At 40.4% G+C, this 15,614-nt stretch overlaps 1 protein-coding gene across 1 annotated transcript in view; it reads left to right on the top strand.

The window, feature by feature from the left end:
* Positions 1–7,674: 7,674 nt before the first annotated feature.
* Positions 7,675–15,614, top strand: part of ITGB6 (integrin subunit beta 6) — a 77,678-nt gene continuing 69,738 nt past the window's right edge. Inside the window, exons 1-5 of the mRNA XM_047872752.1 lie at positions 7,675–7,802; positions 7,911–7,986; positions 8,724–8,803; positions 11,358–11,562; positions 12,424–12,670. Of these exons, the coding sequence (XP_047728708.1) occupies positions 7,758–7,802; positions 7,911–7,986; positions 8,724–8,803; positions 11,358–11,562; positions 12,424–12,670 (653 nt within the window). The 5' untranslated portion in view covers positions 7,675–7,757. The remainder of the gene's footprint in view (positions 7,803–7,910; positions 7,987–8,723; positions 8,804–11,357; positions 11,563–12,423; positions 12,671–15,614) is intronic.

Raw genomic sequence — 15,614 nt, forward strand, 5'->3', positions numbered from 1 at the left:
CCAGATTACCATGAGGAAGCATTTCTGGTGAACTGCCTAAGGCGATATCATGAAGGAAGGGAGTGGATTCTCCAAGTCTTGCATAGTTTATCATGGGTTTTTTTGGCTTCTTTTCTTCTCTTTCTTTCTTTCTTTCCTTTTCTTCCTTCCTTCCTTTCTTGCTTTCTTGCTCATTTTAACTAGATAGACACTTCCATACCTAATTTATTTCCAATTTTGCATTCCTTTTTTTTTTTTTTTTAATTTTTTTTTTAACGTTTTTATTTATTTTTGAGACAGAGAGAGACAGAGCATGAATGGGGGATGGCAGAGAGAGAAGGAGACACAGAATCGGAAGCAGGCTCAGGCTCTGAGCCATCTGCCCAGAGCCCGACGCGGGGCTCCAACTCACGGACTGCGAGATCGTGACCTGAGCCGAAGTCGGACGCTCAGCTGACTGAGCCACCCAGGAGCCCCGAATTCCTTTTCTTGAAGACGGCACCCCAAATCATATAATGTTTGGGCCCTTCATAATACAGATTTATCCCAGAATGGTATAATTGAATCTTCACCATAATCTTGAAAAGTGGATATTATCACTATTTCACAGACTGGAAACTAAAGTGCTCAGAGATCAATCCCCAAGGATATACAGTAGGACCTGGCAGGGCTGCTGTTTGAAGCCAGGTCTCTACACAAAAAATGTAAATTCTTCCCACTGCACCCGACTTCCTCCCATCATGGGTGTCATGTAGACTTTACAAAGGAAGCTCCAGACTCAAACAGAGCCTATGTTCATAGCAGGATTATTCACAATAGCCAAAAGGTGGAAGCAACTCAAATGGCCACGGACAGACGAGGAGATAAACAAAATGTGCTTTATCCACACAGTGGAATACTATTTCTGAAAAAGGAATGATATTCTAAAGCATCTACAATGTGGATGAGCCAACATTATGCTAAGTGAAATAAGTCACATATAAGAGACTTTAAAAATTTTTTTTTAACGTTTATTTATTTTTGAGACAGAGAGAGACAGAGCATGAATGGGGGAGGGTCAGAGAGAGGGAGACACAGAATCTGAAGCAGGCTCCAGGCTCTGGGCTGTCAGCACAGAGCCTGATGCGGGGCTCGAACTCACGGACTGCGCGAGATCATGACCTGAGCCCAAGTCGGCCGCTTAACCAACTGAGCCACCCAGGCACCCCAAGAGACTTTATTGTATGATACTACTTATGTGAGTTCCCTAGAATAGTCTAATTCATAGAGATAGAAAGAATGAGTTGTGGTTGACGGGGGCCAAGGACACAGCAAGTTATTGTTTAGTGGGTACAAAGTTTTGGTTTGGGATGATAAAAATTCTGGAGATGGATACTGGTGAAAGTCACAACAATGTGAACGTAGTTAATGCCAATGAATTATACAGTTAAGAATGGTTACAGTGATAAATTTTATGTTATGTATATTTTACCACAAGAGAAAAAGTAAACTCCACACTAGAATGTAAGACCTAGGCCACAAAAAATTTCACTAGCACTTAATATACCGTGGGCATTATTCACTAAGATGACAGGAAACTATTCCATATCCTTCTTTAAACTTTTTTTTTTTTCAACACTTATTTATTTTTTGGGACAGAGAGAGAGCATGAACGGGGGAGGGGCAGAGAGAGAGGGAGACACAGAATCGGAAACAGGCTCCAGGCTCTGAGCCATCAGCCCAGAGCCTGACGCGGGGCTCTAACTCACGGACTGTGAGATCGTGACCTGGCTGAAGTCGGACGCTTAACCGACTGCGCCACCCAGGCGCCCCTCCATATCCTTCTTTAAAAGAATTTTTCTGAAAGTCTTGAATATGAGACAAACGTATCCACTTCCAGATTCTGCACTCCCTGAATTACACACATCCACAAGTCAGCCATAGCGTGCCGCAGAAGGCCTACCCTGCAGTGTGTCACATATATAAATGCATCAGGGTCAGACCCTAAGACAAAGCATCCATTTCCACTGTCTTCTTTCTCCTGTCTTCTACTCACTGTGAAACATTTTCTTAGAAAGACAACTACAGGTGGACTTGTCACTGGTACTTGAAATAAAACAGGTAGTACATCCCAAGAGCTAGCAGTCCTCACTAAGGTCCCCGGAGTTTGAATTGGATGCCACCCAGGCTTACTCAGGAGTGTTTTGAGGTGCCTGGAGGCTGGCCCACCTGAGCCCTAGATTGTCATTCTCTAATATGGATGACTGGCTGCGTCTGGAGAGACCCAAGCCAATTATAGTGAGTCAGATGGGTTCACATGGCTTCCTGAAGTTAGGGCTCTGCTGAACTCAGCCCATTTCTGAATCTCAGAAGGAAAGGCTAGTTGAAGGGCAGAGTGTAAGAGCTGAGCTGTGTTACTTCCCCTGCCCCCCCTGGCTCAGATCCTTTGAAGAAGGTCAGACCCTCAGAGTGAGAGCCCCAGGCAGGACTCTGAGCAATCAGGACAGTATAATTCTGTCCAAATTTTACATGATGTGACAGGATCTCTTGATTTTAAAGAATATACAGACTCCTTGGACACCCTACAAGTGATGGGAATTGGTTGTAAGAATACACAGTGCCCTAAAAGAGACAGGATCTTGTGAAACCCAGGAAGACCAAGCCTCAGAGACATTTGATCTGGACGGGCATGTGGGATCCATAGCAATTCTCAGCCTGTGCCATGCTTCCTCCTTGACAGAGTGAGTTTGCGGACCTGACTCTAGTGTCCTCTTCATGTGGTACAGGGGCCCTTCTCTGCTGCTTTCACTCTGATACTCTCAACCCACCACTTCATCTTCTGCTCATTATGGCTTTCCTCTACCTCGGGCTTCTTCCTCTTTTACCTTCTTGTAGCTGCCAGTTCCTCTAGACATTGATTCACTCCTGAAGCATCATTTTCCCTCTAACCAGATATCTTCTCCCTGCTAGCTTCAGCTTCAGCCTCAGTGCCAAATCCTTGATTTTTTAGTCTGTGCTTTCTAGTTCAAATTCCATATATAAAGGAGCAGAAGTAATTAATCTGAGTGGCTTGGCTAAGGGGACAATGTTTTCATTTAGGATACCTCATGGGGTGCTGGTTAGCTCATGGAACAATGAGGGCCACTTCCATCTAGAGGGGTACAGAGGGCAGGTACTTTCCAGGAGAAGGCACCAGGCACCACATCTTCAGGAAGCAAGAATGTTTTCTCCATGCCTTACAGCCTGTTACAAATTATCTAGAGTGGTGCCCAGGTGAAAACAGAGTGGATGGATGTTTTCTTGTAGTATTGTTCTGCTTTATATTTTCTCTAAAGTATTTTTTCCACCCTGCCTTTTAAGCTTTCTGTCAACTTTCATCACCACCCAAGCAGGGGACACCTTTTCCCTCTCCTAATTATATTATGCAGTTTCCAAAAAGCATTCATTCATTTACTTATCAATTTACTCAATATCCATAGAGTACCTGCTTTATAACAGGTAAAATTCTTGACAATGAAGATATAAAATTCATTCATTTACTTGATAAATATTAACTGACTACCTACAAAGTACTAGGCATTATGCTGTTTGCTGGGAATATAAAGATTAAGACACAGTCCTTGCCTGATATGGAGGAAGAATTCAATAAATACGTGTTGAATAAGCAAGTGCCTTAAAGGAGCTCCCAGCCTAGTGGGCACGAGAGGCAAGTATTAGGCAATTACAAGCAGAGTGAACAGGGCTGTCCTAGAGAAAGTCTGCACACAGAGGTCTGGAGAGACCATGAAGGGCCTCCTGTGGGTACTGATGGCTGCGCTGAGACCTGGCAGCGAGCTGAGGTAGCCAGTGAGAGGAATGAGATGAAGGCTGGGGCCTCCACACAGCACAAAGGAATGTGCAAAGGTTTGGAAGTAGGGGAGGGAATTAACATTGAGGGGTTGCAATCGGAGACAGGATAGATAAAGCAGTGCAATTATGACTTTAAGAACTGGGATGGAAGTCTATACATGGGATGGTACAGGGTCCTCAATTTAAGCACAGGGTGGAACTCAGTGTCTGGAATTTCCCCAGGACCTTGCTGTGGCTGCCCGCATCCAGTTGGCAGAGGGGCATGAAGATGGCCTGGACCTGGTGTAAGCCACTCTCACTCATATTCCATTTGCATGAGTTAGTCACTGGAATTCTCTTCACTGCAAGACAGGCTGGGAGAGGTAGATTTTTGGTGGTGGCTAGATCCTTAGAGAAAACTTTCTAGGGAGTGGTCACATCCAGGGTTGTGCAGGTATCCTTGATCCCAGCTCATCCAAAGTACCTGATGGTGGTTGCCAGGGAGGACAGTGGGTACACAGACAGCTCAATGACTGGGGTGGCACTGGTCAGTCCAAGGTATTTTAGGCAGTCTTTTGGGGTGTAAGATTATCTTTCAAAATGAGATTTGACAGGGGCACCTGGGTGGTTCAGTCGGTTAAGGGTTCAACTGGTTCAGGTCATGATCTTGCAGTCCATGAGTTTGAGCCCTGCATTGGGCTCTGCGCTGACAGCTCAAAGCCTGAAGCCTGCTTCAGATTCTGTCTCCCTCTCTCTGCTCCTCCTTCTCTCATACTCTGTCTCTGTCTCTCTCTCTCTCAAAAAACGTTAAAAAATTTTTTTAAAAAATGAGATTTGACATTTGCATGTTTAGTCTATAGGAAAAGGTGGATTTCAAGTAGAAAATTGTCAAGAACTGTGAAGGACTTGAGATTTTCCTTGCAAGCTAACAAGTTAGCTTATCACAGATCCATGGGTGCTGACAGACACATGAGGTGCCTAGGTCAGAGATAATGGACAATGTTATTCACAGCAATAACAATGGCCAGAGGAACAGCACTTTCTTTTTACCCGTTCCCCAAGGCCAATTCCCAGGAGGTGACACAAAGGGGAAGAAGTGGCACCTGCTCATGTGAATGCCTGTGTTACAAGAGAGGAGCCCCAAGCTTAGGGAAACCGAATCCTTTATAATGGGCAATAAGCATGCTTGCTCCTATTCTGAGGGTGACTCATCTCTGTCTTCCAAAGCTGGAAGCAATTTGCTCTTTGTCCCACAGACAGACAGTATCTCTACCTTCAAAGGCTATTCACTTTGCAAACACCCTTGATAAGATAATCCAGAACAAAAGCAGTCAGTGCCTCTGCTTGCAAGATATACACAAATGTGGGAGATACTTGGAGAATGGTCTTCCAGGAAAGAAGTTCCTGTTTAGCTAGAGGAGTATTTTTTAGATAGCAGCTTCCTTTACTGGATCCTTCTGCTCCAGACCCCTAGCTATTTGCAGGCCCCAGGGTTTAGTTCTCAGAGCTCTTCCTTATCTACCTTCCCTTGCTTGGGATCTAATTCAGCTTAAATCCATGTTGATGGTCTCAAATTTACAGTTCACACTTCAAAACCACCCCCACTCCCAGACTCAGATACCAAGCTGCCTATGTGGCATCTTCACTTGGTTATCTTCTAGAGGTCTCAAGCATAACGTATTTTTTAGTTCCATCCTCCATCATGTGAAGCCTGATCTTTACCCAGGGTAACCCTTCTTAGGAAAGAGTATTATATATTCAGTTGCTCAGGCCAAAAATCTCTCTTCCATATGCACACCAATATTCCATAAGCCTTATTCTGTTTTCAAATTATAACCTGTATCCGCCTACCACTGTCCTCCTATATCATCAACACCCTAGTTTCAATCATTTTGTCTCTGTCCTCAACAATTGCCATAAATTTCTAATCAGCCTCTTGCCTTCTAATCTTCCCCCATACATTATGACCTCCATGGCAGCCAGAGTAATTCTTTTTAAATGCAAATCAAATAATATTATTCTGCTTTCGACCTTCCAATGACCTTGAAAACACATTTAGAATAAAGTTCAAGGTCGAGACTACATGCACTCTGGCCTCTGCCTCTAAATCTGACCTCATTTCCTACGCTTCTTGTCCGTTTTTGTTCTCACTGTCTTTGACAATGCTGAGCACGAGGCTGTCTCAAGGCGTTTGCATTTGGTTGCCGAAGTCAGTTAGGGCTCTGTCAGATGTCAGCTGAGCAGAAAACTCTTCCCTGATTATCCTAAATAAAATAACATACCCTCTCTACCCCTCTTTCCTTTTACCCAGCTTTGTCATTTTTATTCAACTTCATTATTGCCTGATTTTAAGAAGCAGCTTAGACTATATGCTTCATGAGTCAAGAACTTGCTTTTGTTCACTGACATATCCTCTGCTTCTAGAACAATATCTGGCACAGAGTAGATGTTCAATAAATATTTGCTGAAGGAATGAATGAATGAATGAATGACTGTTAATACTAAGTACAAATATGGAGACAATATCAAGGACACAGATATTTTGTTCCTCAAATATTTCTTCTTCAAGCTTTTATAAGTCGACTGATTTTGTACAACTGTATTTTTCTCCCAAAAGGTATATCTTTCAGCTTTTTAATAATTCTAGTTTCTCTCTACAGGATTCTTGCCATGTTCTTTCATGTTCTTGTGTATGATGGAGTTCAAAATTGAACACAGCCTTCCGAGAAGAACCTGAGCAGTCTATAATTAGCTTTTCCTCTCTCCACAGAATTCTCATGCTTGTCTAGAAATACACCTTTAAAGGATAATCTCCCAGGACATAGGCCCAGCCACAAAGAAGCCTGTCCAAGGTCAGAGAGTTTAGAGAGTAACAGCGAATATTTGATTCTTACCGGTTTTCAGTTTTTACAAATCCCCAAACACTCTCCTGAATACATTGGGAAAATAGGCAATCAACCACATGAATTTAGCCATAGATTGTATATATTTTAAATTGGTCACTCTTTCTTTTAACAAGGAAATACCTGCTATGGGCTAAGTGGCGAGTTAGAGCCTAGGACAGAAAGAAGAGCCGTTGGTCCCTATCCAAAGGGATGCTGAATCCTAGGCACCACCATTCCTGTGTCCATTGCTGTTGTTGTGAAATTATCTACTCTGGGTCTAATTTCATTTTCATATATTATATTTATTTCCAATAACACTTTTTAATTGAGAATTCTATGCTGAGGGGGCTCCTGGGTGGTTCAGTTGTTTAAGTGTCTGGCTGTTGATACCAGCTCAGGTCATGATCTCACAGTTTGTGTTTGAGCCCCGCGTCAGGCCCTGTGCTGACAGCATGGAGCCTGCTTGGGATTCCCTCTCTCTCTTCTCTCTCTGCCAATCCCCTACTTGTGCCCTCTCTCTTTCAAAATAAATAAACTTAAAAAAAAGAATTCTATACTCATGAAAAAATATCTTTCATCCAATATGAAAAACAAAGGAGCAGTGTTTTGCTTTCCCTAGTCTGCCTTCTAGTTTGACTGTAAAATGAATTTTATTTTTCAGAGTTCATTTCAATTTTCTGCAAAGGATTTAACAATGGAATACAAAAATCTCAGGTATCTGCTTTTAGCTTATTTTTAAAACCCTTCTTACATAGAAGTTATAGCCTTGTATTTTATGTATCACCTTTACTGTTGCCATTAAATTAAAACTATTTTAGGAAAAACTTTAGATTCTAGTTCCATTGCTCTTTTGACATTTCATTGATTACTATTTCACTAAAGATATTAACTTTCTCTAGGGTGCAGAGAGACTAAGAGAATTTATACAAAAATTTCTACTGAATGAATTTCCCCACCTTCTTGGTGATTGTACGTACACCTGCCTTCCTTATAAGGAGAACAAGGAAGTAAATCATGTTGAAGTTGCTTTTAAACACAGCTTTCCTTCTTTACCTGTCCAGGTAGCCTGTTTTCATTTCAGTCTTAATGAAAACTTTTAAATTTACATCTCAAGTTTCTTTTCAAAGCAGCGTAAGTAGTATTTAAAATTTTACACCTCAAGAAAAGAAAGACTTTAACGATGTTCAGCTTTGGTCTTGTAATGTTGAAGGTAATTCATTTTTTAATCTGTCTGCACAGCGAGAACTGAAACGAATGGGGATTGAACTGCTTTGCCTGTTCTTTCTATTTCTAGGAAGGAACGATCACGTACAAGGTAAGACCTAAGCTCTCCGATATATTGCTTTCACGGTATGCTTGACAAACCTGTCATTTGGTTCAGAAACTAGATCTGAAGTCATTTTTTATTTGATCTGTTCGTTTGCTCGTTGCCATTGAAGGAACACTAACAAATTACAGGCGGAGGCAGGGCTGTTCCCACAGCAAATGCTCTAGGCTTCAGGTAAATAAATACAAAGGTTGCGTGGGCATCTTAATGAGGAGAATTAAACAGCTTTTCTACACAATAGGGCTCCTTAATACCTTCGTGACAACCATCTTGGTAACTTTTCCAGCTATTCTATTGTACAAGGTCTTCCGCTTAAGAGTAATAATCTTGAAAAAGAAGACCTTATTTTAAGAATAAAAAAATAACACATTTAAGAGAGAAGCATTTTTTAATGGTTGCAAATAATTTCTAAAAATTAAAGTGGATGATAGGAATGAGGCTAATAAATTGAATGATTCTAAGTTTGTGAAAGCTGAGATAGTTTTATATTTCAAGAAAAAAAAGAATGATCATTTTGGCTAAAAAGACATAAGTGTTCTCAATGTGACGGATGTAAAATATGAACTTTTTAACGAGCTGCCAAAATTTCAAGGACTCATCTTTGAAGACTAAAATTGACTTTGATGTTGTTTCATTCATGTATTTTAAGAGCCATACTTCTTTCTCGTAAGTGGAGTGACCGAAAGTGTGCTGAATCCCTTGTGTCTTGCTGGGTTTAAACACAGGTGGCTGTGCTATGGGAGGTGCAGAAACCTGTGAAGACTGCTTACTCATTGGACCTCAGTGTGCCTGGTGTTCTCAGGAGGTAAAACAAATGACCTCATCGTGTTTATAAAAACTGCAGTTATACTTCCTGCGGATTCCATCGATGATTATTCTGATAGTTTTCTGCTTTCTGTGGGGTATAGGAGCAAAACAAATCAGGAAAGAAAAATGTAAGCATTAGTAGATCACAGTGTCATTCACGTGATTACTCTCAGAAACAATTTGCGGAAGTACTGAATGTCAAATCATTGTGAAAAATACCTAACTCGGGATCTTTTATTAACCTGATCCCTCCTCTTATTTTAAAGTCACTTCTAACCGGTTACATGTCAAATGCCAAGGCTCTGAGTAATCAGAGATCACGGAGAGGATATTTTCTAAAGTTAAACATACATTTAACTTCAATAGCATAGTTGCACTCTGTCTAAGGATCCATTCGGAGCCACCGCTGTGTTCTAAGAGATGTCTTCCAGGTTTGGAGCAAATTTTAGTATTCAGACAGTATCCAGTTCTTTTAAAAATTAAGCTTTCATGAGCTTGGTGACTCCGTACCACACTGATGACAAAGCCCGAAACAGACATGCCTTATCTGATCAAACGGAAAACTATGTAAAAGTAGTATAAGGGGGTGGGGGCACATGTAACAAGGAATCCTAAGTCACTGCCTCCTGTGACACCTTAGAGCCATCTGTAAATGATTCCTGAGCTGTCTTAACTCTTCCTGGATTTAAAACAATTCTCTACTGAATCTCACAAAAAGAATCTGAACACAAATCAAAGCATACAAACGCCAAGTTCAGCAAGAACTGAGTAGTATGCTCAAAGGGGAACAAACCTGAGTGCCTGGCTCAGGAGTAGGCTATAATTACTAAATCTCAAATTCCAAGTTGAGTGTATACCATGGAGGAAAGCCTCACAGACACAGAGCACAAACCCAGCTCACTCCCCCCACTACTGTTCTGACTGATGGGACATACATACACATGTGAGGCAGTTATGCTTTTTGTAAACTCATATATCAAAAGCAGTTTTGAGAATATACAAAGAGGAAAACCCACATTTTTTTATGTTGACTCTCTGAAGAAGATGGTGTTAATTTCATGCCAGAGACCCACAACGACAAATCAGTCTAACAATACGCCTACCTGTAGATTTTTATTTAAATGTATTATTTTAGCACTCATTAGAGGGGGTTTCTTAAGTCACTCCTGAATAGCTTTACTTGTGCGTGACACTTGTTAGTCACATTATTGTCAATTTTCAAAGGCAGAGTATTCTGAACACACTCTAACAGGAGAAGTAGTTACATCAGTTGAGACAACTGAAGCAAACAGTACACAAGGCTTCTGTTTAGAGTAGATTGGAAAAAAAAATAGGTTCTATGGTTAACACCACCTCTGACACTTTGGCCAACACTGTGGTTACAGGTGGTGGCAGCGATATTGTGTTGAGAAGCGTTCTGAGGCCTTGTCAAGCCACTGTTTGCCTTGGATATAGCATGGGAAGTTACAGCGTTTGCTATGCTTAGTCTAGGGCCTCAAATATGTACCAGGCTTCACTGACACATAATGAATTCTAAAAATCAATTTCAGAAGAAATGTAACCTTTCTAGTTGGTGAAATAGCTAGAGTGGCTTAGAATTCTAAGAGATGAGGAAAACCCTATGAGCCTTGGTTTGCTTCTTTCCAAGCATGACAGTCCATGAGCCTCAAATTTGACGTTGCCTAGAACTTCAGTAGCTCTAGAGCAGCTGTGCTGTGGGGTAAGACAGGTAATTATCTCTCAACTCCATCTGGGTCAATGTTGCAAGGTTGTTTCTAGCCTGGAAACATCATCTCACTGCCTCCTGTTACCAAGTGGATCAGAAGGGGCCTGGGAAACTCCTGAGTCCTACACAAAAAAGTAGTCTTTTACACCATATTCTCTTTGCTTCCCTTCTCCACTTCCAAATCTTGGAGAAAAGTTCCAAAAGACCTTGAACTGGAATACTTTCAGACATTGAGTTTACAGTCCCCAAGAGGCCAACTTTAGTGAAGTAAGGACTCAATAGAGGGGTAATGAATGTATCCACAAGTTAAGCCAGAACAGAGAGCTAGATGGGGAGATGTCACAATCTTTGCCCTTTCAGAACCCACAGGAAAGGCTTTCTTTGTCATCAGATTTGATAACAGACACACGGAGAGCTAAGACAGTCCAGGAGCCTACAGGTCAATCCAAGCAGATATTTTCATGGAATGATATTAACTTTATCAACTAACTGTTTCAAGGATCTGGTGGTCATGGCACAGAGCTTTAAAGAAGTGAGCATTAAGAACAAAATAGCAACACAAACAAATAAACAACTGGTAGGGGAATTCAACTGGTATAATTAAAAGGAGAATCCAATTTTACTCAGAATTTCACCGGCAGAATTCTCTGGTTATTCTGCTATAACTTAATTTTAGGCCTACAATTAACATTAGGCACATGGGGATATGATATACTGAGTATGGCAAGCTGCCTAACTAGCAAAACAAGCAAAAAAATTTTTGTCTTATAAAGAAACGGAGATTTGTCTTATTTTTCTCTTTATTGTTTTTTTTTTCTTGTTTTAGAATTTTACCCATCCATCTGGAATTGGAGAAAGGTGTGATACCCCAGCAACTCTTTTAGCTAAAGGATGTCAACTAACCTTCATCGAAAACCCTGTCTCCCAAATAGAAATACTTATAAATAAGCCTCTCAGTGTAGGCAGACAGAAAAATAGTTCTGACATTGTTCAGATTGCACCTCAAAGCTTGACTCTTAAATTGAGACCAGGTATGTTGTGATTTACACGAGCATTGGCTCATGTAAATAAATCTACCGTCACATATGGTAATACCATTATTAAGCTAATCGATCTGGTACCATGTTACATATCATGATTATTATGAGTCAGAGCTCCCATTCTTAAGGAAATAGAGAATCTCTGGCCTAATACTCTTCTTCATTCACATTGGTCACTCACACTCCAAATGCATCACTAAAATAAGCTTATCTAATAGTAAGCATTTGAATTGCTCAAATGTTGTTAGGGCCTACCTCACATTTCTTCAAGAACTGTAATGTAGCTTTAAACACCTCTTTATTTTCTTCTCCCTAGCTAAAACCACATACAAAAAAATCAGCTTATCTTCCATCTAAATGGATGCTAGTTCTCCCAAGGAGATATAAAATATCCTAACTTTTACCTCCTTTAGTAGCACTAAACTCACTGCTGAAAGATTTTTCATGGGCTCATTCACTTGTAAACTTGACCAGGTAGTTTATGAAATCCTCAGTATCTTCAGCAAGTTCTTATTGGTATGAAGTAGCCAGTTGGCCCAGTAAATGGCTATTCACAAGTAAGTCTCAATGTATTTTTCATCTAAACATTTATTTATTTTTGAGAGACAGAGTGAGACAGAGCACGACTGTGGGAGGGAGAGTACACAGGGGGGTGGGGGGGGGGGGGTACATAGAATCCAAAGCAGGCTCCAGGCTCTGAGCTATCAGCACAGACCCTGATGTGGGGCTTGAACTCACGGACCGTGAGATCATGACCCCAGCTGAGGTCGGACGCCCAACCGACTGAGCCACCCAGGTGCCCCAGTCTCAATGTATTTTTAAGGATTTTCTTTTCTTACATGGGCTTTGCAGGTAGTGAACAGACCCTGCAAGTGCAAGTCCGCCAGACAGAGGACTACCCAGTGGACTTGTATTACCTCATGGACCTCTCAGCCTCCATGGATGATGACCTCAACACAATCAAAGAGCTGGGCTCCCTGCTTTCCAAGGAGATGTCTAAATTAACCAGCAACTTTAGACTGGGCTTCGGCTCTTTTGTGGAAAAACCCGTCTCCCCTTTTATGAAAACAACACCAGAAGAAATCGCCAACCCTTGCAGGTAAGTAAATGATTCTCTGGCATCTTTGAACACTGATTTTCTGTAGAGATGGCCCTCCTCTGAGTGGCACTTGCCAGGAGCTTGCTAACTCCCTGGCATTTCCCTCCTGCCAGGTTGGATCTTGGCAGCTCTCTCAGTTGTCTGGGCATTTTGGAACCAAGGTGACCTCATCTTAATACCTGGTTCTGGCCTTGGGTTCTCTCAGCATCCTCACATCTGTCTTCCTGTGTAGAATCTTTTTTCAGGAGTGGCAAATTTGGCTTTGTGTTCTGCAGACAGGGGAAGTGACTCTTTCACTATAGGTTTCAATGGCCTGTGTCCATCTACAACCTCTCAGAGACCTTCTATTCCCAAAGGCCGCCTCTTTCTGAGGCTGTTTGACAGTAACCCATACTTTCTCAGAGTATTTTTCTCCATGACCATGATTTCTGCCAAAATAACAATTTATACAGTTCCCTCTGACATACTTTGGGAAATGTGGATTTCTCTTATCGCTTGGCTTTCTCCTATTATTTCCAGCCTTCTCTGCTACCCAATTCAGTAGGAAAATAAGCATTATGGACTCTATTGTAACCTGCTACTGTCAGCTATTAAAACCAGGTGTTATCCAGGTGATGGTCAAGGGAAAGTTGCTTTGTGATGGCATACGTGTACGGTCAATGACACGTTCAAAATCAAATGATTCAACATCCTTCCATTAAAAAGAGCTACCATTTGCTGTGTGCCAGACACTGTGCTACAGGTTGCACACACATGACCTCATTCAATCTTCATAATAACAGCAGTTCAAAGCAGGTTTTATCATCCTTCTACTCAGAGGAAGTAACAGAGGCTCTGAGAGGTTAGTAATTTTCCCAAGGCCACATGACTAATCAGTGATCTGTACCAAAATCTGGGTTGGTCTAAAACCAAGCCCCTTACTACTATGAATCCAGTATATATGCAACGGCTTTCCAAAAGTATATTGACTTTTAATACTTTTATACACCCAAGGCATCAATCTCTAAAAGACAAGCACCTTTATAATATCATTTAAAAACTTTTCAGTGTGGTTCCCAACTAGAATCTGACATAGACAAAGATAATTTGACCATGAAAGGAACTCATCACTGATTGTAGCTGTTAGGAATTGTGTTTGGTTGCAAGCACCAGAGATAGTAGCTTAAAAAGGGAAGGTTTTTGGTTTTTGTTTTCTTTTTCACATGAAGGGAGTCTAGAAAAAGGCAATTCAAGGCTGGTATGGCAGTTCCACACATCAGGGATCTGGGCCTTATCTGCTTTTTGCTCTCCCATCATTGACTCTTGGATTTTATCTTCAAGGCCCAAGGAGTTTTCAGGGATGCAACTCATTACTTCTTCATTCCAGGCAGTAAAGAAAGAGGAAAAGAGGGGCAGATCAATAAAAGGCACTGCCTTTCTCCCCACCTTTTATTTCGAGGTATCATTGACACGCACCAAGATGCCATACATCAGAAATGTTCAGTTTGATGAGTTTTGACAATTGAATATACCAATGTAATTAGCACATAAAACATGATGTAGAACATTTCCATCACCTCAGAAAGTTTCTTTGTGCCACATTATAGTCGGTTCTATTCGCCTAGAGGTAACTGCTTTCTGATTTCCATAATTTAGATTGGTTTTGCCTATTGCTGGATTTCATATAAATGAAATAATATAGTATACACCTTTTGTTTCTGGCTTCTTTTATTCAATATAATGTTTCTGAGACTCATCCATGATTTTATGTTGATCAGTAGCTTGTTCCTTTCAGTTTTAAGTAATAGTCCGTTGTATGGATTTACTACACTTTGTTTATTCATTCTTTCATTGATGGATATTTGGATTGTTTCCCATTTTTTGCCTATCATGAAAAATGCTGCCATGATCACTTGCTACTAAATCTTTGTGTGTATGTATGTTTTTATTTCTCTTGGATAGATACCTAGAATTGGAGTTACTAAATTGTATGATAAGTGTAGTTTTAATTTTTAAATAAACTATCAGATTGTTTTCCAAAGTAGATTTGCCATTTTGCATTTCCATCAGCAGTGTGTTCCAATCATTCAAAATCCTTGATAACACTTAGTACTGTCAGTCTTTCCAGTTTTAGCCATTCTGATAGCTATGTATATTATTGTAGTTTTGATTTGCATTCCCCTAATAACAAATGATGTTGAGCATCTTTTCATGGTTTTCCTTCCATTCTCATATCTTATTTTGTGAAGTATTTTTTCAAGTTTTTTGCCCATTTTTAAAAATTAGATTCTTTTGAATATTATGTTATATAATTTCCTTGTATATCCTGGATAAAAGTTCTTTGTCAAATATATGTTTCACAAATATTTCTTCCCTGTTTGTGGGTTGTATTTTTATTTTTCTAGCAATGCCTTTGGTCAAGCAAAAGTTTCTAATTTTGTGGGAGTTCCATTTTTCAATTTTTAAATTTGTGGCTAGTGTGTTTTTTTGTCCTAAAAAAAATCTTTACCTTAGCAAATATCCCAAATATTCTTCCTATTTTTCTTCTAGAAACTTTACGGTTGAAGCTTTTGCATTTAGGTCTATGACCTCAAATTGGTTTTTGTATTTAGAATGAGGAAAAGGCTTAGGTTCATCTTTTGTTTTCATGCAAATACCCAATTGCTCCAGCACTATTTGTTAAGCAAGACTTTCCTTTCCCCATTGAATTACCTTTATATCTTTGTTAATAAGTAATTGGCTATATATGTATGAATGTAATTCTGGACACTCCATTCTGTTCCCCTGATCCATTGAATACACCCATGTAACCACCAATGCCTTACAGTCTTTATTACTACAACTTTATAAACAGTCTTAAAATCAGGAGCATAAATTCTCCAACTTTGTTCCTCTTTTGTTTTGCTATTCTAGATCCTTTGCATTTCCACAGAAATTTTAGAATCACATTGTAGATTTCTTCAGA

Source organism: Prionailurus viverrinus, chromosome C1 (assembly GCF_022837055.1).
Source record: "Prionailurus viverrinus isolate Anna chromosome C1, UM_Priviv_1.0, whole genome shotgun sequence".
In the NCBI taxonomy this organism is placed as follows: domain Eukaryota; kingdom Metazoa; phylum Chordata; class Mammalia; order Carnivora; family Felidae; genus Prionailurus; species Prionailurus viverrinus.